At 43.6% G+C, this 20,627-nt stretch overlaps 1 protein-coding gene across 3 annotated transcripts in view; it reads left to right on the plus strand.

Moving 5' to 3' along the window:
• The first annotated feature begins 807 nt into the window (after positions 1-807).
• The window catches only part of ldhd (lactate dehydrogenase D), a 37,577-nt gene continuing 17,757 nt past the window's right edge, over positions 808-20,627 (plus strand). For all 3 annotated transcript variants that reach the window (XR_006314169.2, XM_043707181.2, XM_043707182.2), the window contains exons 1-4: positions 808-958; positions 5,692-5,804; positions 11,734-11,875; positions 17,734-17,875. Coding sequence is in view for 2 of the 3 variants with exons in the window: in XM_043707181.2 (XP_043563116.1) it covers positions 863-958; positions 5,692-5,804; positions 11,734-11,875; positions 17,734-17,875 (493 nt within the window). In the remaining variant the exon portion in view is untranslated. The remainder of the gene's footprint in view (positions 959-5,691; positions 5,805-11,733; positions 11,876-17,733; positions 17,876-20,627) is intronic.

Genomic DNA, 20,627 nt, shown 5'->3' on the forward strand with positions numbered 1-20,627 from the left:
CCTGCAGGTTTACAAGCTGCAGTGGTGGTTACTCACCAAATGTCCTTCATAACCCCTGACATTGGTCAGAGGCATGTCGACATCACTGTGGATCAGGTCTCCTCAAAGTCATGTTGGATCTCAGCAGGACTACTGTGTGCAGTTATGGGTGAACATTGGAGGAAAAGGTGTGAATGCATTGTCGAGAGTGCGGAAGCGATTTGCCAGAATGATTCCAGGAATGAAGCATTTCAGTGATGAGGGGTGATGGAACAGATTGAGACTGCTCTCTTTGGAGAGAAGGCGGCTGAGATCGATAAGAGGTTTTCAAAATCATGAGCAGGCTGGATAGAGTGGCTCGTAAAAGAAAAAGGAGAGAGGATAGATTTAAAGGGATGCTTAAAGGAAGCAAGGGTGATGTGAGAAAAAAAAACCTTTTCACACAGCCAGTGGTTAGAGTGTGGAACACGCTGCCTGGACTTGTGGTGGAGACACAAAGACTGGAATCCAAAGTAGTCCCCAGGCAGGAGGCTGGAAGAGCACAACAAGCCAGGCAGCATCAGGAGGTGGAGACATCGACATTGTGATGGAGGCAGTTTCGATTGAGGCATTCAAGAGGGGCATTGGCTGGTTATTTGGATAGGAAAGGGGCATGGAGATTGGCACTATAGGCATGAGCTGTGCCCTAACTTAACCTGCGCTGCAGATACCTCTCAGACAGTGGGGGTCGTTGGCCCATTAAACCAGGGGAAGTGGAAGTCAGGACAAGCTGCTGCTGGAGGCGGTGCCTCTGGAGGCGCTGCAGCTTGACTTACCTGCAGTGAGTGTGTGTGTGTGTGTGTACTGCATACAGTGTCTCGCTGTGGCACTGGGACTTGATGCTATGGCTATCCTCCGCGCTCTGTACTGGCAGCGCTGCTGCTACATGCCGGCTCTCAGAGGCCTCCGTGGCTGGAGAAACCACCAGCTTCAAGCCCAGGTATAAGAGAGAGAGAGAGAGGTGGGGGGAGGGGGGAAAGGATCGCTGCCCAGCCGCGGGCTAGCGACAAGTGTCTCCGGACCCCACCCAATGTAACAATTTGGCAAAGTTGCTACATTCTTCCGGGTCTGAGCACTGCACATGGAGGCCCCCAGTTTAAACAAAAGCATTTCTAATCTGCTTAAATCCTGGAGATTTTGAACATACTGTTTATAATGAATGCGCCCTTAATTGTTTCACTTGACTCTAAGTGAAAACTAACCTTTTACATAATTAAAATCACAGGTTTTAGTCCAAAGATGTGCAGCTCAGGTGAATTGGCCATGTTAAATTACCCATAGTGTTAGGTGCAGGAGTCAGGGGTAAATATAGAGTAGGGGAATGGATCAGGGTGGGTTACTTTTCGGAGGGGTCGGTGTGGACTTGTTGGGCCGAAGGGCCTGTTCCCACACTGTAGGGAATCTAATCAAATGTTTGCTTGCTTTCCGCTGCGCTAATATTAATGGGTCGGTGCTGCCAAATTAATTACAGGATTAGTGGGCATCGACCTGTAAGCACATCCCTCGGGTAAACACTATACAAAACAGACTGAGGACAGGGCAGGAGGAATAAATGTTGGAACAAAATGGAGTTGGGCTTGTTTTCCGAGTCAGTTTGTGTCGATACTGGCACCCACTGTCTCAACGTGAAACTGTGCTTCGGTATCTCATCTCGGCTATTTTTAGGTTCTTTAGGGTAAACACAGTTGCCTGCTGCAAGTCGGTTTGCAATCTCGTATTTGCAACTCATAAATACTGCCCTCCCCCAACGTTACGCTGCGTGTAAGTAGTTATCCCTTGATTCACCGGCAGTGACTTGCCCTCATCCCCAAAGCATGGTTGACTACCTCACAATAAACAGGTTCACTGTGGTCACTTCAGCATAGTAGAAACATAAATAAGCAGTTCATGAAAGCATTTATTAAGTAAATTATAGACTAGGAGCGGACTGGGATGCATCCAACAAAATAATAAACACAGCATTTAATGGCAATATTTTGCATCTTCAAAAGCCCATGGTTGCCATATGTTACTAAGATATTCGTCACCTTCACTTCTTTCATTTCCTTAAATGCATTACAGTGTCCAAGTATGTTTATTTTTGTTTATTTTCCAGCATTTCTTGCTCACTTTTATCTATTTTCAGTTCTTTGATGTGTATCACTTCCGCTTCATTCTTTCTGAGCTACAATTTCCTCTGTTGCTGTTTTCTGACATTTTGTTCTTTTGATTCCACCATAAGCCAATCTCTGTTGTTTGCTGGTCTCTCTCAGCAATGCCATCGTGCTGAGGTTGAATCATTGCCCAGCAGTCCTTGTCACAGATTCACAGGTTCTCCACGGGTCCTGTGTGCCACGGTTCTTTAATATTGTGATTAATTTTATTTAATTGGGAGCTGTTGACCTCTCCCTACCATCTTCCTCCACACAGCTCCCCCCCCACCTAACCCTGTCAGAGTAATTTGAATCAGTGGGTACTTGCTTTGTCAAGCATGACAATGAAGGCTGTGGGACCTTTCCAATTTTGACAACATTTAGTAGGTGGGCTATACAATAAGTATTTAGCACTCTTAGCTCCAGTGAAGAGGAACGCAGATTATTCTTGTTAATTATAACAACTTCATGACTGCACCTGATCCTTCAACACTGCATTTAGTACCACTCTTCAGCTTTTGAATATAATGTATCCAGAACATTAACTAAGGATCCTATTTTTTCTAACTGGTGGTCTTATTTACTGTGTTTGATATCATATCAATTTTAAAGGTTTGACATCCTCATAATATTAATCCCTTCAGCTGCATTTGCCATAGAATCTTTTAGCCTATCTATACTGTTCCTACAGTATTTCTTATAGTTTGCTGTACACAATTGTCACTTTTGCAAAGCTGACATTGTTGCCTCACTTCCTGACGAGTTATTTATCTTTATGAAAGTAAAATGGGTCACACAGACGATGAGAAACACCACTCGTGATGTCACCCCCGTTAAAGGAACTTGCCTTTCAAGCTTCTTTCTCTCTCTCTCTCTCTCTACATGGCCATATTCCAGTTAATTACATGTGTCATTATCTTTACCACACACTATCTGATGAACTGTTTTTTTTTAAATCCACAGATACCACATCTACTAATTAGATTACTTACTTAGTAAATGTGGTATCCGTGGATTTTAAAAAAAAAACAGTTCATTAGATTACTTACAGTGTGGAAACAGGCCCTTCGGCCCAACAAATCCACACCGACATGCAACCCACCCATACCTCTACATTTACCCCTTCACCCCTCACAGTACCAGAGACCTGGTTCAATTCCCGCCTCAGGCGACTGACTGTGTGGAGTTTGTACATTCTCCCCATATCTGCGTGGGTTTCCTCCCACAGTCCAAAGATATGCAGGTCAGGTGAATTGGCCATGCTAAATTTAGCATGGCCAATTCACCTGACCTGCATATCTTTGGACTGTGGGAGGAAACGCACGCAGATATGGGGAGAATGTGCAAACTCCACACAGTCAGTCGCCTGAGGCGGGAATTGAACCAGGTCTCTGGTACTGTGAGGCAGCAGTGCTAATCACTGTGCCACCCACTTCTGTATCTTCAAATGATTCCTGCCTATCAGGCAAAACCATCCTGTTTGAACTCCAGGTCTTTTTCAATACATAATTTCAGTTACATCACACTGTAAACTTTTGCTATAAATTCTGTGACTTAAGATCTTATACTCTACAACCACCTGATGAAAGATCAGTGCTCCGAAACTTAGTGCTTCCAAATAAACCTATTGGACTATAACCCGGTGTTGTGATTTTTAACTCTGTTTGAACTCTATTTACTTGTTCTGATTAATTGACCCAAGTTCATTTATGTAGTGGTATCCCATTGTCCTTCAGAACTGAATGTCCTTTCATCTTGAAGTCACCTTAGCAGTGAGTCAGTAAATTGGGAGAGAGTCTTTATTCTTATAGTTTCTGAGCTATAGATTCAGCACATGTTTATGTGACACCTTTCCAGTGATTACCTGGGAACATTGACAAGACAGTGGAAGAGGGAGGGTGTATTTTTATTATGTTGCTTAAAGATTGTATGGAGTTGGAAATGGGAAAACTATTCAATTGACAGCTGCTCTTGTATTATTTCAGCTTCAACACGAATTGTTGTGCTAAAGGTACTGCAGGTCTGTGACTTTCTACACCTTTAAAAGGCTGAAATTTGCCATGTGATTTCAAAACAGCGATGCCCAACAGGCTTGTTGGCTTGGGAGGGCATCACAGCTTACCCTGATGGATACTTTGTGAGTTACTGTGTGGCGACAGGAGTGAAAGCTGTTACTGGGCTGTTTTTCCCTCTTCGCTTTGATGCGCAGGGTTCATTTATGGCACTCCTACAGCTGCCTGTCAATCAACAAAGACAATCTGTGGATCAAATTCGTTCCAGTTGCACATTACATTTCCCAACTGTGACACTGGGAAATGGAAAGAAAAAATGAACAGTAGTGACTGGTGATTTTTGAAAGTGATTGCATAATCTGGATGCATGTGAGGTGCTGCATCTTGGGAAGGCAAATCAGAGCAGGACTTATCCACTTAATGGTAAGGACCTGGGGAGTGTTGCTGAACAAAGAGATCTTGCAGTGCAGGTTCATAGTTACTTGAAAGTGGAGTCGTAGGTAGATAGGATAGTGAAGAAGGCATTTGGTATGCTTTCCTTTATTGGTCAGAGTACAGGTGCACAATCCTTTATCCGAAATGCTCAGGACCAGCTCATTTTCGGAATTCAGAATTTTTTGACTTTCAGAATAAGTGACAGTTTGATGGTGAAATTTTTAAAAAGTCTTACCAGAGGAGCAGATTCACTGAGTAAAACAGGTCTTGAGACAGAATTGAGGCCTGCCAGTGCTGCCACACCCCCACACACTTGTCATCTGAGTGACATGCATTGAGCGGGTGTCAACTTGGATTACCTGTTTGCACACCAAGCAACCTTGCTAATGAGAAAATACTTCACAAGAAAAAGCTTCGGACTTTGGAGCTGTTTGGATTTCGGGATTTCAGATAAAGGTTGTCTACCTGTATTGAGTATAGGAGTTGGGAGGTCATGTTGTGGCTGTACAGGACATTGGTTAGGCCACTGTTGGAATATTGCGTGCAATTCTGGTTTCCCTCCTATCGGAAAGATGTTGTGAAACTTGAAAGGGTTCAGAAAAGATTTACAAGGATGTTGCCAGGGTTTGTGGATTTGAGGCTGAACAGGCTGGGGCTGTTTTCCCTGGAGCGTCAGAGGCTGAGGTGACCTTATAGAGGTTTACAAAATTATGAGGGGCATGAATAGGATGAGTGGACAAGGTCTTTTCCCTGGGGTGGGAGAGGCCTGAACTCGAGGGCATAGGTTTTGGGTGAAAGGGAAAAAAATTTAAAAGGGACCTGAGGGGCAACATTTTCACACAGAGGATGGTGCATGTATGGAATGAGCTGCCAGAGGAAGTGGTGGAATCTGGTACAATTACAACATTTAAAAGGCATCTGGATGGGTGTATGAATAGGAAGGGTTTAGAGGGATATGGGCTGTGTGCTGACAAATGGGACTAGATTAGGTTAGGATGTATGGTCGGTGTGGACGAGTTGGACCGAAGGCTCTGTTTCTAGGCTGTACATCTCTATGATTCTATTTGTCTAAATGTTTTCTTTTCACTCCTCAGAGAAGATTGCATCGTGATATTATTGAGGCACTGAAAGCAGCAGCAGGAGCTGAAAACGTTTCCACAGCAACTGCTGTCCGGGAGCAGCATAGAAAAGATGAATCATATCAAAGGTAAGAGCTTTGGTTTTCATGTTGGAGAATAATGTGGTTTTAGAGGCACCCTACATTCAAGTTCACACAACTTATAAATTGAAAGGCTGCTGTTTGTTTGGACCTTGCTTCATTGCACTATAATGCTTGCTGTTGGTTGCTTGTATCAGCTCATGTAAGCACTGTCCATCACTGCACATCCCAGGAAGACGATAATCCCTTCCTAGCTCAGAGTCAACTCAGAATTATACACAGTGAATCACAACATATATTTTGATTTCAAAAGGTACTGTTTGTCTTAAACCTATGGGGTTCATGTAGATTGTAACCAAATGAATTATTTCAACATACATCTTCCTATCACTTTAACAAAAATGTTACTGTACTGAGAGGTTGGTTCTCAGTTATGTTCTGGACCAGAGGTGATTTTATGACTTTTATTTTAAGCAGCGTGTTGTTGAGATGTGGTTGCACATCTTGAAAAGTTGGTGAGAAAAGATTCAAGAATAACTTTCAAAAGAAGTTGGATAAATATTATCAGGGAAAAATTAAAGAGCAGGGAAACGGGACTAGCTCAGTGAAAGAGACAGCACAGGGGTTAATGGCTGAATGGCCCTCTGTGTTGGGAGCATTTTGCAGTCTTAACAGGGGAAGTTAGATTCCCTCTGATGGGGTCTCTGGATCCATTATGGCTATTCCATTGCCAAACATGCAATAATACTGACTATAGCAATAATACTAATAATGCTCTAATACTGACACAGGTCAGGTAGACTGAGTCTCCAGCCTGTATGTTTATGTTCATCGAGTGACATAGGCAGAAGGGTTTGCCCTGGTCATGAAGGTGATGAAGCCTGGCTTGAGGGGTCAATCATTTAACACACAGGCTGTGAAGGTATCAAGCTCATGAGAGCCTGAGCTTTGGATTGTTCTTTGAGTGAGGCAGATAGACCCTCCTCTGTTCAAACCCCAGCTCACACTGACAGAGAAAAAGGCTGTTTTTATCTTGAACCAGACATGTGGTAAGGCTATCCACTGGCAATGCAAGAATCAACTTGGATAGACTTAATTAATGCAGGTGACCACACTGGATTCTCTAAGCCATATTTAATCTCTCAACCAATATCATTAATACAGATGGTCTGCTCATAGAACATAGAACACTACAGCACAGAACAGGCTCTTCAGCCCGCGATGTTGTGCCGACCATTGATCCTCATGTATGCACCCTCAAATTTCTGTGACCATATGCATGTCCAGCAGTCTCTTAAAAGTCCCCAATGATCTTGCTTTCACAACTGCTGCTGACACATGTTCTCACAACTCTCTGTGTAAATAACCTGCCTCTGACATCCCCTCTATACTTTCCTCCAAACAGCTTAAAACTATGACCTCTCGTGTTAGCCATTTCTGCCTTGGGAAATAGTCTCTGGCTATCAACTCTATCTATGCCTCTCATTATCTTGTATACCTCAATTCGGTCCCCTCTCCTTCTCCTTTTCTCCAATGAAAAAAGTCCGAGCTCATTCAACCTCTCTTCATAAGGTAAGCCCTCCAGTCCAGGCAGCATCATGGTAAACCTCCTCTGAACCCTCTCCAAAGCATCCACATCTTTCCTATAATAAGGCGACCAGAACTGGGCGCAGTATTCCAAGTGCGGTCTAACCAAAGTTTTATAGAGCTGCAACAAGATCTCACGACTCTTAAACTCAATCCCCCTGTTAATGAAAGCCAAAACACCATATGCTTTCTTAACAACCCTGTCCATTTGGGTGGCCATTTTAAGGGATCTATGTACCTGCACACCAAGATCCCTCTGTTCCTCCACACTGCCAAGAATCCTATCCTTAATCCTGTACTCAGCTTTCAAATTCGACCTTCCAAAATGCATCACCTCGCATTTATCCAGGTTGAACTCCATCGGCCACCTCTCAGCCCATCTCTGCATCCTGTCAATGTCTCGCTGCAGCCTCCAACAGTCCTCTATACTGTCAACGACACCTCTAGCCTTTGTGTCATCTAGAAACTTGCTGACCCATCCTTCAATCCCCTCATCCAAGTCATTAATAAAAATTACAAACAGTAGAGGCCCAAGGACAGAGCCCTGTGGAACACCACTCACCACTGACTTCCAGGCAGAATATTTTCCTTCTACTACCACTCGCTGTCTTCTGTTGGCCAGCCAATTCTGTATCCAGGCAGCTACGTTCCCCTGTATCCCATTCCTCCTGACCTTCTGAATGAGCCTACCATGGGGAACCTTATCAAATGCTTTGCTGAAGTCCATATACATCGCATCCACAGCTCGACCCTCATCAACTTGTCTAGTAACATGCTCAAAGAACTCAATAAGATTTGTGAGGCATGACCTGACCCTCACAAAGCTGTGTTGACAGCATTATGGTCTTCCAGATGGTCATACATCCTATCCCTCAGAATCCTTTCTAACATCTTGCAGACGACAGACGTGAGACTTACTGGTCTGTAATTGCCAGGGATTTCCCTATTTCCTTTCTTGAAGAGAGGAATTACATTTGCCTCTCTCCAGTCCTCAGGTACGACTCCAGTGGAGAGCGAGGATGCAAAGATCTTCGCAAGTGGCGAAGCAATCACATTTCTCGTTTCCCAAAGCAGCCGAGGACAAATCTGGTCCGGCCTGGCGACTTGTCAATCTTCATGTTTGACAAAATGTTCAGCACATCAGCTTCCTCTATCTCTATCCATTCCAGCATGCACACCTGCTCTTCAAAGGTTTCATTCACTACAAAGTTTGTTCCTTTTGTAAAGACAGAAGCAAAAAGCTCATTTAGGGCTTCCCCTACCTCCCCAGACTCCACACAAAAGCTCCCTATGCTATCCCTGATCGGCCCTACTCTTTCTTTGACCATTCTCTTATTCCTCACATAAGTGTAAAATGCCTTTGTGTTCTCCCTAATCCGTTCTGCCAAACCTTTCTTGTGCCCCCTCCTGGCTCTCCTCAGACCATTTTTGAGCTCCTTCCTTACCTGCCTGTAATCCTGTAGAGCTGAGCTTGACCCTAGCTCTCTCCACCTTATGTAAGCTGCCTTCTTCCTTTTGACGAGTAGCTCCACCGCTCTCGTCATCCAAGGTTCCTTTATCTTACCACTTCTTGCCTGTCTCAGAGGGACATATTTATTCATCACTCGCAACAACTGTTCTTTAAACAGTCTCCACATGTCTATAGTGCCTCTACCATGGAACAATTACTCCCAGTCCATGCTTCCTAACCTATGTCTAATCGCATCATAGTTTCCTTTTCCCCAATTAAATATCCTCCCATTTTGCCTAATCCTCTCCTTCTCCATAGCTATGTAGAATGTGAGGCAGTTGTGGTCACTATCACCAAAATGCTCTCCCACCACAAGATCTGATACCTGCCCCGGCTCGTTTCCAAGCACCAAGTCTAGAATGGCCTCTCCCCTCGTCGGTCTGTCAACATACTGAGTTCGGAAACCCTGCTGAACACACCTTACAAAAACAGCTCCATTCAAATCTTCTGCTCGAAAGAGGTTCCAATCAATATTGGGAAAGTTAAAGTCACCCATTACAACAACCCTACTACGTCCACACTTTTCCAAAATCTGCCGACCTATGCTTTCTTCCATCTCCCTGCTGCTATTGGGGGGCCGTAGTAAACCCCTAACACGGTGACTGCTCCCTTGCTGTTCCTAATTTCCACCCATACTGACTCGGTAGGCAGATTTTCCTCGACAATGGAAGCTTCTGTAGCTGTGATACCCTCTCTGATTAGTAGTGCTACACCCCCTCCTCTTTTTCCCCCCTCCCTATTCTTTTTAAATGCTCTAAACCCTGGAACATCCAGCAACCATTCCTGCCCCTGAGAAACCCATGTCTCTGTTATGGCCACAACATCATAGCACCAGGTACTGATCCATGCTCTAAGTTCATCACTTTTATTCCTGATACTCCTTGCGTTAAAGCAAACACACTTTAACTGATCCCTTGGTTCCTTCCCAGGAAAATCCTTCGCACTAGCTGGTCTACCTCTTGCTATTGCCTCATCTGCATCAACTCTCACCTCCGGTATACAGCTCAGGTTCCCACCCCCCTGCCATACTAGTTTAAACCCTCTCGAACTACTCGAGCAAACCTTCCACCCAGGACATTGGTCCCCTTCCAGTTCAGATGCAACCCTTCCTTCTTGTACAGGTCCCACCTTCCCCAGAAGGCATCCCGATTCTCTACATATCTGAAGCCCTCCCTCCTACACCAGCTGCGCAGCCACGTGTTAAGCTGCGCCCACTCCCTGTTCCTCACCTCGCTATCTCGTGGCACCGGTAGTAAACTAGAGAACACTACTCTGTTCGTCCTGCTTTGCAGCTTCCATCCTAACTCCCTGAAATCACTTTTTATATCCTCGATCCTTTTCCTGGCTATATCATTAGTGCCAATATGTAACACAATTTCTGGCTGTTCGCCCTCCCCTTTTAGAACCTTATACACCCGATCGGAGACGTCCCGGACCCTGGCACCAGGGAGGCAACATACCTTCCGGGAATCCCGATCCTCACCACAAAATCTCCTGTCGATTCCCCTACCACGAGTACTTTTCTATTCTGCCCCCTTCCCTTCTTTGCCACAGTGTCAGGCTCAGTGCCAGAGAACTGACTGCTATGGCTTTCCTCTGGTAGGTCATCCCCCCCAGCAGTATCCAAAACGGTATACTTATTGCTGAGGGGAATGTCCACAGGGGATCTCTGCACTGTCTGTCTGTCCCCTTTCCTCCCCCTAACCCAGCTATCCTTGTCCTGAGCCTTAAGAATGACCAACTCCCGGTAACTCCTCTCAATTACCCCCTCAGCCTCCCGAATGATCCGTAGTTCATCCAGCTCCAGCTCTAATTCCCTAACACGGTATCTCAGTTCTGTGTGGAGGACTCTACTTCACACAAATTTCTTTGGGACACTCTCTGATCATTATTGGCACTAAGTAATTGTAAGTCCTTCCCTTCACCTTCATCCACAAACATCAGTTTTCAAATGACACCCAGAATACCTGCAAAATGGCCTTTTTCCGTTTTGAAGTTGATCGTTTCTGGGAGACTGTTAGTTCATGAAATTGGATCTCATTGTCGTTGCTTAGTGCCTTCTGAGTGGAAGCAATGAGGCCCAGTTGCTATTTCCACAGAAACATAGAAGGTAGGAGAAGGAGGAGGCCATTCGGCCCCTCAAACCTGCTGTACCATTCATCATGATCATGGCTGGTCATTCAACTCAGTAGCCGAATCCTGCTTTCTCCCCATAACCTTTGATCCCATTTGCCCCAAGTGCTATCTCTAGCCACCTCTTGAATACATTCAATGTTTTGGCATCAACCACTTCCTGTGTAATGAATTCCACAGCCCCACCACTCTTTGAGTGAAGACATGTCTCCTCATCTCTGTCCTAAAAGGTCTACCCTGAATCCACAGACTGACTTCTGGTTCTGGACACACCCACCATCAGAAACACCCTGCCCGCATCTACTCTGTCTCGCCTGTTGAAGTTTCCAAGTCATCTTTCTTATGGATTAAGAGTTATTTACAGCAGCAACAACTTGCATTTTAATGAAGTACCTTTAACATTGGTGAAACCATCTTAAGGAGTCCCAGTCAAACAAATGAAACATTGGAATAATTTTAAACCTATGTAACAGTGAAAAGGAGAAATAGAGAGGAGGCTTACAAAGGGAATTTCAGAACTTGAGGCTTAGGCAGCTGGTTCTGTAATATCAATCCTGGGGTTTATCACAGGCTAGGGAAATGTTATCTGCTTGTGTTTCCCAAAGCAATATTCATATGTGTCCTTTTTACTTTGAATATCTGCCAGTTCATTGGATTGGCTGCATAACGTTGATTCAAGTGCTAAATATTTGGAAGATTGATCTCAAAAACCTATGAATAATCCACATTGTTCCAATTTGTGTGAAGTTGCAAACCTCCAGATGCAGTTGTGTGGCCACAGAATGTGGAGCAGGTCAGCAGAATGGCTCGAATCTGTTTCGAGAATAATATCCCCATTATCCCTTTTGGTACAAGCACAGGGATGGAAGGAGGAGTGCTCGCAGTGAAGGTAGGGGGCAATTTGTGTTCTTTATAAAATAAACAGAGACTTTTCCTTCCCCTTTTACAGGTACATAGGAGCTCTCAAAGGCTTGATGTGCTTTTATTTGAATTGGTAAATATTAAGATAGAGTTTTTATCAGGTACCTTATAAAAGTTCACTTCTAACCTGTAGCTGCAGGTGGATATTGAGAGTTAATATGGCTGATAGAAAGGACTCACCGATACACAACAATCACTGCCATTCAGCTAGTCAACTGCCAGGCACAGTGACAGTCTGCCCCTTTAACAATCCTCTGGGCATCTACTCCTAGTGTTAACTTCAACTGCTTTATAAAAATGGCACTTAGTATTAAATTCAGGCTCTGCTTAAGATCCCCTCTCGTCCTCCCTTCCAGTAGTCATAGAGATATACAGCATGGACACAGACCTTTCGGTCCAACTCTTCATGCCGACCAGGCATCCCAATCTGACCTAGTCCCGTTTGCCAGCATTTGGCCCATATCCCTTTAAACCCTTTCTATTCATATACCCATCCAGATGTCTTTTAAATGTTGGAATTGTACCAGCCTCCAGCACTTCCTCTGGCAGCTCATTCCATACACGTACCACCCTCGGCATGCAAAAGTTTCCTCTCACCTTAAACCTATGGCCTCCCCTGGGAAATATACCTTCGCTATTCACCCTTTTCATGCCCCTAATGATTTTACAAAACTCTATAAGGTCACCCTCTGCCTTTGATGCCCCAGAGAAAATAGCCCCAGCCTAATCAGCTTCTCCCTGGAGTTCAAACCATCCTTGTAAATCTTTACTGCACCCTCTCAAGTTGAACGGCATCCTTCCTATAGAAGGACAACCATAATTGTACACAGTGTTCTATAACTGGTCTCACCAATGTCCTGTACAGCTGCAACATGACATCTCAACTCCTATACTCAATGTTCTGACCAATGGAGGCAAGCATGCCAAATGCCTTCTTCACCACCCTGTCTACTTACCTGTTTGAGAGTTGGAATTCAGTTCAGTACTATGTAATATGTAAAGAAAACTATCATCTGTAGAAGTGGCCACTTGACTACCAGATTATTGCTAAAAACACACCTAGTTGATCATTGTTCTGCAGAGAGGAAAGCCTGCACTCCTACCTGATTGTCCTGTGTAAGATTGTCATTCCATATCAATGTTGGCTGCTGTGTTTAATATGTGACAGAAGTGTTGGCTGTAAAATCCACTACACTCAAATTAGGAGCAGGAGTTGGCCACTCAGCCCCTTGAGCCTAGCTCAATTGGATCATAGCTCGTGTGGTCACTCTACATTCCTGCCTATCCTGCTAACCTTACACCATCTGGCTTATCAGAAATCTATCTGCCTCTGCCTTAATAATATTCAAAGGCTCTGCCTCCACCATCTTTTGAGGAAGAGGGTTTCAAAGACTCATGACCTTCTATGGAGAAAAAGAAATTCTCATCATTGTAAGGGGTGCACCCCTCTTCTTTACAGCTTTCAGGAGGAAGCTCCAGTTTTCCACTTCAAGCAGAAAACATTGTTCCTAATTTCACTGCTGAATGATCCAGATCAATTGTTAAAATTGAATGTTGTCACTTGCTCTGGATGTCCCACTACATCTTCACTCGGTCACCCCGTCAGCCTGCTAGAGAGTTTATACAACATTTTCTCATAGTTTAGCTCGACAAACGCTGATGTCATTCCAGTGAATTGACACAGTATGTTGAAGGCCAACATCTGTTTCCACAGGTTTAATGACCAAAACAAGTCTGTACGCCAAACACATCTGACTAAGGCTCTCTATAACTATGGGATCATAGCCATACTTTTATGTTCCAACCTCCATGAGATAGAGGTCAACTTTCCATTTTTTTTTATTATTACTTTTTGTACTTGTGCTTGCAGCTTAGTGATTTGTGTACCTGAAAACCCAAATCTCCTGGATCCATATTATCAAGTTATCAACTTCTTCCCCTGTTGTCGGTGGAAGTTGGAAGCAAAGCAATCAGCTCTCTTCCTGCCCTCAGCACTAGCGAATGCTGTGTAACCATAGCAACTCACTCAGTGTTTTCCCCTCTTTATAGAATTTATGTCCAAATAGATCCCTGCCGTTCTTCATATTGACTAGATTAAATTCAATAAATAAGAAAATGTTCTTACTTTCTTTGTGTAGTTTCTCTATAAATTACTGGATAAAATGTATCCTCTTATCCACGTAGACTCTACTGACTGAAAATAGAATATGTTATGCTGGAGTAGCACCCTGTCAATCAAGCCCCCTCTATTTCCAGAGACAAATTTTACCAAGTGTTAAACGTTTTTTGAGGTACGCACAGTATCCCAATTTACCTGACATTCAGACCAAGTTTGGTAGTTAGCATGGTCCAAGTCTCTATACCAAACACCAAAGACTATTTATTAAACTATAGCTGTAGGCAAATGGGAATAAACCATTGCCATTTAACACTTAACTAAAACTCCAATCCCCTTGTAAACTCCTCCTTACACACACACACCCAGACAAACAAATAACGAAATCGATTCTTGGTGGAGCTGCAGAAAACATTGAATATCATTTCAGTGGTCTTTGCTTCCTGATTCCAACCTTGAGACGATTCTGCTTTTGGCTTGCCATGCCTTTGCTGTTTAGTTGTCTTTCTCTGGAAGCTTCCACTGATTTGTATAATGTACAATGTCTCTGATTTATCAGTTCAAAAGTCACAGCTCTTAGCAACTGTGGTTGGAAATGCAACTGGTTTTTTTCAAGTTTAAACTAAGAATTTTACTGCAGAGAACAGGCAGCGTCTGCTGAGGAGAGTAACAGCACACACACTCTATTTCTTTCTTTCTCTCTGTGTCTTATAACTTGTTTCCAGTTCCAACCTGCCCAGTTAGCTAACAACCAATAAGCTTTTCTTGTAAACAACTCCTTGATTTCTGATCGTCTGCACATTATAGAAATCCACAGCCACAAAAACAGAGTTCAGATAGGGAGCGATTCCAAGCTGTAGAATTATACAGCCAAAAACCTTTTTTCCCTCTCACGTTAAACCTATGCCCTCCCATATCCAGGGAAAAATACCTTGGCTATTCACCCTATCCATGGCCCTCATGAATTTACAAACCTCTACAAGGTCACCTCCCTGCCTCAGTCGCTCCAGAAAAAATAGCCCCAGCCTACTTAACCTCTCCCTCCTTGTAAATCTTTCCTGCACCCTCTCACGTTTAACATCATCCTTCCTATAGAAGGGTAACCAGAATTGTACACAGTATTCTATAAGTGGCCTCACCAATGTCCTACAGATGTAACATGACATCCCAACTCCTTTTTTCTCCATGCAGTCTTCAGTTTTTATAAACAGAAAAATAACAAGAAGTTTCATACAAATGAAGTCATACACATGCTATAATCTTAAACAGACTCCTTCATTGTAACAGCTTCCAAAACTTCCTGGTGTCTAATTTACAGACGATGTCCACCGATCATTCAGGGCTTGCCTGCTTTTACAGAGCTTCAGTTTGGACAAGAGAAATGTCATCCCACCCAGTTTCCTCTGAGTGTGCTAGTTTCCTCCAAAGATGTGAAGATTTGGTGGATTGGCCATGAGAAATGTTAGGTTACAGGGATAGGGTAGGGAGTGGGTCTGGGTGGGATGCCTTTCAGAAGGTCAGTGTGCACTCGATGGACCAAATGGCCTGCTTCCACATTGTAGGGATTCATTGAAACCAGCCCAATAATCCTTCCTGGAATAAGTCATTTAAAAACACGTTTGAGGGATAAAATTTAATTAAAACAGCTAAGTCACAAACAGGGTACTTTATCAGTAATGTTTGAAGTGAAAGAATGATTTAGAAACGTAGAAACAAGAATAGGCCATTCAGCCCTTTCAGTCTGCTAGATCGTAGCTAATCATCGACCTCATCACCTTATCCTCATATTCCTAGAGATATTTATATTTATTAGATTAGATTAGATTAGATTAGATTACTTTACAGTGTGGAAACAGGCCCTTCGGCCCAACAAGTCCACACCGACCCGCCAAAGCGCAACCCACCCATACCCCTACATTTACCCCTTACCTAACACTACGGGCAATTTAGCATGGCTAATTCACCTAACCTGCACATCTTTGGACTGTGGGAGGAAACCGGAGCACCCGGAGGAAACCCACGCAGACATGGGGAGAACGTGCAAACTCCACACAGTCAGTCACCTGAGGCGGGAATTGAACCCGGGTCCCTGGCACTGTGAGGCAGCAGTGCTAACCACTGTGCCGAGATATTTAGATATCTCAGTCACAATATTCAAAACAGAGATTGATAGATGTTTCAGAAATTAATGTTTCCCTTTGACTGGGGGAGGTCCAGAACTAGAAAATACAGTCTTAGAATTAGGAGAAAGTGAGGCCTGCAGATGCTGGAGATCAGAGTTGAAAACTGTGGCGCTGGGAAAGCACAGCAGGTCAGGCAGCATCTGAGCAGCTGGCAAAAGCCCTTCGTCAGTCTTAGAATTAGGGGGAGTGAATTAGGACTGTGTTGAAGAGGAACGTCTTTTCTGAGGGTGGTCAATCTACAAGAATTTTCAGTTGACAGAGAATTCAAGGGTAGTCTCCTCAATAGGACAAATGCACAAATCAGTTTGGTGAATCCCTGCTAAACTCCCACCGTGACAAGTCTATCTTTTCTTAGGTATGGGAACCTAAACCAAGATTGCACACAGTACTCAAGGTGGGGTTTACCAAGGTTCTGTATAATTGAAGTAAGCCATCTTTACTGTAATATTCAAAATCTTTTGTGATAAAGGCCAACATAGCATTTGCCTTCCTTATTGCTTGCTATACCTGCGTGTTCGTTTTCAGTCACTCATGACTAAGGACACTTAAATCTCTGACATCAACAGTTTTTAATCTCCCTGCATTTAGAAATATTCTGCTCCTCTGTTTCTCCCCCAAAAGTGCACTTGCATGGAGAAGTGCTGTCGAAAGGTAGGTCAATGTTGAGAATAAGTACTGTGTTTTTCCAGCTACCTCACCTACAGGGTAATTCGAAGCCTCTCCCTATATTTTGGATTTTCAGAACCTGGTGTATTTTCCATTGCGTTTGTAATCCAGTGACCTGACCAACATGTCAGCTCAAATCCCAGTTTTAAAATGAGAATTCACGTCATAAAATCCGGAAATATCAAGCTAGTGTCAGTGTCATAAAGGGAAACTAAACAACTTAACCGTGTTTCTTAGAAATGAAACCTGGGACTCACACTGACTGGGTAATGGATTGACCAATACAGAATGTCCATTTCTATTCAGAATCGGCATGCATTGGCAAAGACAGGTTGGTAACCAGATTTGGGCATCAGTTCGGAATTTAACCCAGATTGGTTTCTCCAATGTTAGAAGGGCTTTGTGGTTGCTCATCCTGTGTGTTTGTTCATTGCATTTTGTAAACATTGGGTGCTACTAAATGGAAACCATTCCCAATCCATCTCTGTTTTTTGTGACATCCAGTGAATGGCAGGCTTTTACCTAACCCGGTGAGAGTGGTCCTGGCTAAACACAATCAGAAAAATTCTGGGCCCCTGCACAACCGACCCAACCACTGGGCTCTCAATACAAACCCCTTATGTTCTAATTGAGACTCACAAACAATGTTGCCCATTAACCCAAGACTGGTCCCTTTAGAAACCATGTGGCGGACTTAAACTCGGTGAATGAGGAGGTCTGTTGCTTTTCTCCAGGGATTTACATTTGCTGCTTAAAATAGCTCTGACTGCAGCGATGACGCCAGGCTATCTCAAGTTTAATGGAGTTAATCTGGTCACTCCTTTCTGACTGAACCCTAGTGGCTGTTTGTTTCCTCATCAGGGAGGCATATGCTTCAACCTCATGAAGATGGATAGAATTGTGGAGCTCAATACGGTAGACTTTGACGTGACAGTTGAACCGGGAGTCACAAGAAAAGGCCTCAGTAACTACCTTCGGGACAGTGGTTTGTGGTTTCCAGTTGGTAAGTTTCATGTTGTTTGGTCTAAGGGACCCACCCTTAAGTTCAATCAGCTTTTGACATCTGACCTTACTGTCTGGTGTGGTTGTGACCAACACCCTTCAGGGAAAACTGAGGAACTTGCCCATTCCCTTCCATTCAGCCTCACATCTTCCACCATTTCTATTACCTTATGCACCAAATCCTGTTGATCCATCATCCATCCTTTGATGACCTGCGATGGCTTAAACAATTTAAATTGAAGCTCCCACTCCTTCATTTAGATCCCTCCGTGACCTCTCCCTGTCTCTGTAATTTTGTCGGATCCTACAACAGTTCAGATCTCACATTCCTCCATTCTACCATCTTTTGCATCCCCCACTTCCAATCTGTCACCACTGGTGGCCATGTCTTTAGTAGCCTTGGCCTAAAGCTTTGGAATTCCTTTCTTGAACTTCTCTGTTTCTTTCCAACCTACACCCCCCCCTCTCTCTCTCTCTCTCTCTTTCCTATTTACACACTTAAGACCTGTTTTTTGGTTTTTGGTTCGCTTTCTTAATTCCTGTGTGAAGTGTCCTGACATATTTTATTGCATTATGGGTGCTGTATAAAGCAAGTTGTTGTTGTTGCAGGTACATGGAAAAACCCATTTCTGAGAGATAATTAAGTATGTGTGTTAGTCATGGGGGTGTGTTATAGTGCCATTTCACTGAGACTGTGGGTGAGCTGAGTTACAGAAAGGGATGGAGGATTGGAAGGCTTGCAAGACCAACACCAGCCCAAAACCCTTGGAGTCCTGTCTGAGAAATTAATGTTTAATGCAGTGGGACTTAGAGATAAACTGAGCAGTAACACTGAAATAAGGAGAAATAATTCAAATACTTTTTGTCAGACATTTCACATTGTAAAGAGAATCATCCCTGTTTCAGATGACCCCAAAGGCACAACCAGTGTTGAGGCAATTAATGTATTTGTTGTCTGGCTTTTTTGTCATTTGGGAAATGTGTAGAAAAGGTGACTTAACTGCTGAGGAAGGGTAGATAAATATTTTTAATCCTATAGTAGTGGGGGAACAGACTTGGACTGATTGTAACAAAGTCAACTAGCTGGACCTCATTGAATAGGAGTTCCATGATTGGGGCTGTTAACCTGGTCAAATCATGGAGTCCCCACTGACAACTATAAACAGGAGTGTCATGGAGGGGGTCGTTAGGGCCGACAGCCTGCCCCTTTTCTGTGGTTATGTCAGAGCCCGGGTGTCTCTGGAGAAGGAGCACGCGGTGTACACCAACACCCTTGAGCTGTTCAGGGAGAGGTGGGCGCCGCAAGGAGTGGAGTGTATTTTTTCCCTGTCCAATTCTATTTTGATTTAGTCCCTGCCCTCCCCTTCACTGTTTGATCATACAGCATTGCCCTTTGATGTGAAGGGCACTGCTTGTCACTGGCCACTTGGGTGTTTCCTTGCTTCCTGTGGTGGAAATTGAATAAAGATTTGTACGCCTTGTGTCTTTCACTGTGTCTCACACTTGCGCACACACACAATACTGTGCTGGAGAAAAATAAGCACTACCGCAGTTAGGTGGCAGAGTATGAAAAAAAAAGTAAAGAGAAAAGATAAACAGGAGTGTCAGAGATACCACCACTCTGACAGTTGACTCCGAATGAGGCAGTGCTAAAGTCAAGGACTGTTCATAAAGGGTGATTTGATGACAGGATATCAGCTTCTCTGGAGTTATTTCAGGACTAACTAGTGAAAATCTTGACTAAGCTGCACATCCATCTTTGTTGATGTTTGGACAGTCTGATGCCATCTGCAGGAAGTGATGTATACATTGTTTTAAGTGAAATTCCTAACTGGCAATCTGAACTCATAGTTTCCACCATGTCTGTGCACTACCTGCCTCCACCTGGGTCACACTGACCCATTCCAAAAGATGCAGAATGGCTTCTTTTTCCACTCCACCTGGTTATATCTCTGGGTCCCTTGCTCTATCCCTTGTTCACTTGTTACCCTTTGATAATGTTTCCCATGGGCCTGAGTTAGCTGATGACACCCAGTTTTACACTAACTACTTATCTGATGGATGAGGTGCATTAACAACAGGACATCCACACACTGAAATCCTCAACTTTGCCTATACTTCCAGCATGGAGTTCACCTTCTGCACAACTCTACCGTCGCCATTCTATCCTGCTCCAAGTTGTAATCATCAGTAAAATAATCCATCCAGTGTCCAATGGCTCACTGGTTTATCACTTTGAATTCAGAATACTTTAGCAAATTCTCCACACTGTTGCATAACTATTTGCTTTTTATTCCAGTGCTTCAATATGTCTATAAATGCTTAGCTTATACATGTAGCTTTCTCTTTCCATCTCTATCTGTGGCAGAACCATCTGTGGCCTGTGCTACAATATACAATATAGCAGAGATGATATATAATGTACATTATATATAGTATATGATATAGTCTCGCTAAAATGGAAACCGTGACATTCCTCTGTAACTAACATATGTCTATCAGAAACTAGTGTGTCTGCAACTACTAGCCTTTATACACATAAAGTGCTGTATCTCAGTGGTAGCAATCTCATCTCTGAATCAGAAGGCTGTAATTTGAGAACTTACCTCAAGATATGAGCATGAAACCTTCATTAACACTTCAGTACACTGCTGCTGGGGATATTACTTCCACATTCAATGTTACACCAAATTTATGTGTCTGTGTCAAAGTCTACTGCAGTATTGTCGTCCATTGTAATGGTCAATGCATTT

This window comes from Chiloscyllium plagiosum, unplaced genomic scaffold (genome assembly GCF_037043375.1).
Source record: "Chiloscyllium plagiosum isolate Xiang-an unplaced genomic scaffold, Cpla_swu_hap1 HiC_scaffold_17, whole genome shotgun sequence".
Taxonomy (NCBI): Eukaryota; Metazoa; Chordata; class Chondrichthyes; order Orectolobiformes; family Hemiscylliidae; genus Chiloscyllium; species Chiloscyllium plagiosum.